General features: G+C 53.0%; 1 protein-coding gene across 1 annotated transcript in view; it reads right to left on the bottom strand.

The window, feature by feature from the left end:
• LOC116078653 overlaps positions 1 to 360 on the bottom strand; it is a 9,395-nt gene extending 9,035 nt beyond the window's left edge. The window contains exon 1 of the mRNA XM_031354007.1: positions 148 to 360. Within this exon, the coding sequence (XP_031209867.1) occupies positions 148 to 360 (213 nt within the window). The remainder of the gene's footprint in view (positions 1 to 147) is intronic.
• Positions 361 to 513: the final 153 nt, after the last annotated feature.

Here is a 513-nt window from a genome sequence, read left to right as displayed (position 1 = left end):
AGCTTCATGGAGTGAACTGCGGAGCCTGGCTCACACTTATTCGGCATCACTCCAACCTCCCTGCTTCCCACATGCTTCCCTGCTGGCTGCTGGGGTAGAGCTGTGTACCCCTCTGCTCTTGGTGGCACTTTCCTCACTATGCTTCACCTGGACAGCGGCAGGCAGTGCTTTGCACAGGATAGGCACCTTACCTTCTGGAGTTTCTGCAACAACTGCTCCAGCAGAAGGAGCTTGCTCCTGAACTGTTTCAGAGACCTGGGGCTTTTCTACAATTCCTCCACCTCTGCCCATCACCTCCAGCGTCTCTCTTTTATTATCTCTTTCTTTCTCTTCATTCTCTAGTGTCACCTTGCCAGACATTCTGCTAGGTCCAACCTATTCTTTTTCAAATTCCTCCCTAAATCTGGGGGCACTGCTCAAACGTAGGCCCTGTTATTTACAAGCTCCTGGCGGGGCCCTCAATCACACTGCTCCACTTCCTGGTACCTGCATCCCCGCCTCCGGCCACTGGAA

Source organism: Mastomys coucha, unplaced genomic scaffold (assembly GCF_008632895.1).
Source record: "Mastomys coucha isolate ucsf_1 unplaced genomic scaffold, UCSF_Mcou_1 pScaffold5, whole genome shotgun sequence".
NCBI classification, from domain to species: domain Eukaryota; kingdom Metazoa; phylum Chordata; class Mammalia; order Rodentia; family Muridae; genus Mastomys; species Mastomys coucha.
This window is presented reverse-complemented; position numbering and strand designations above follow the sequence as displayed.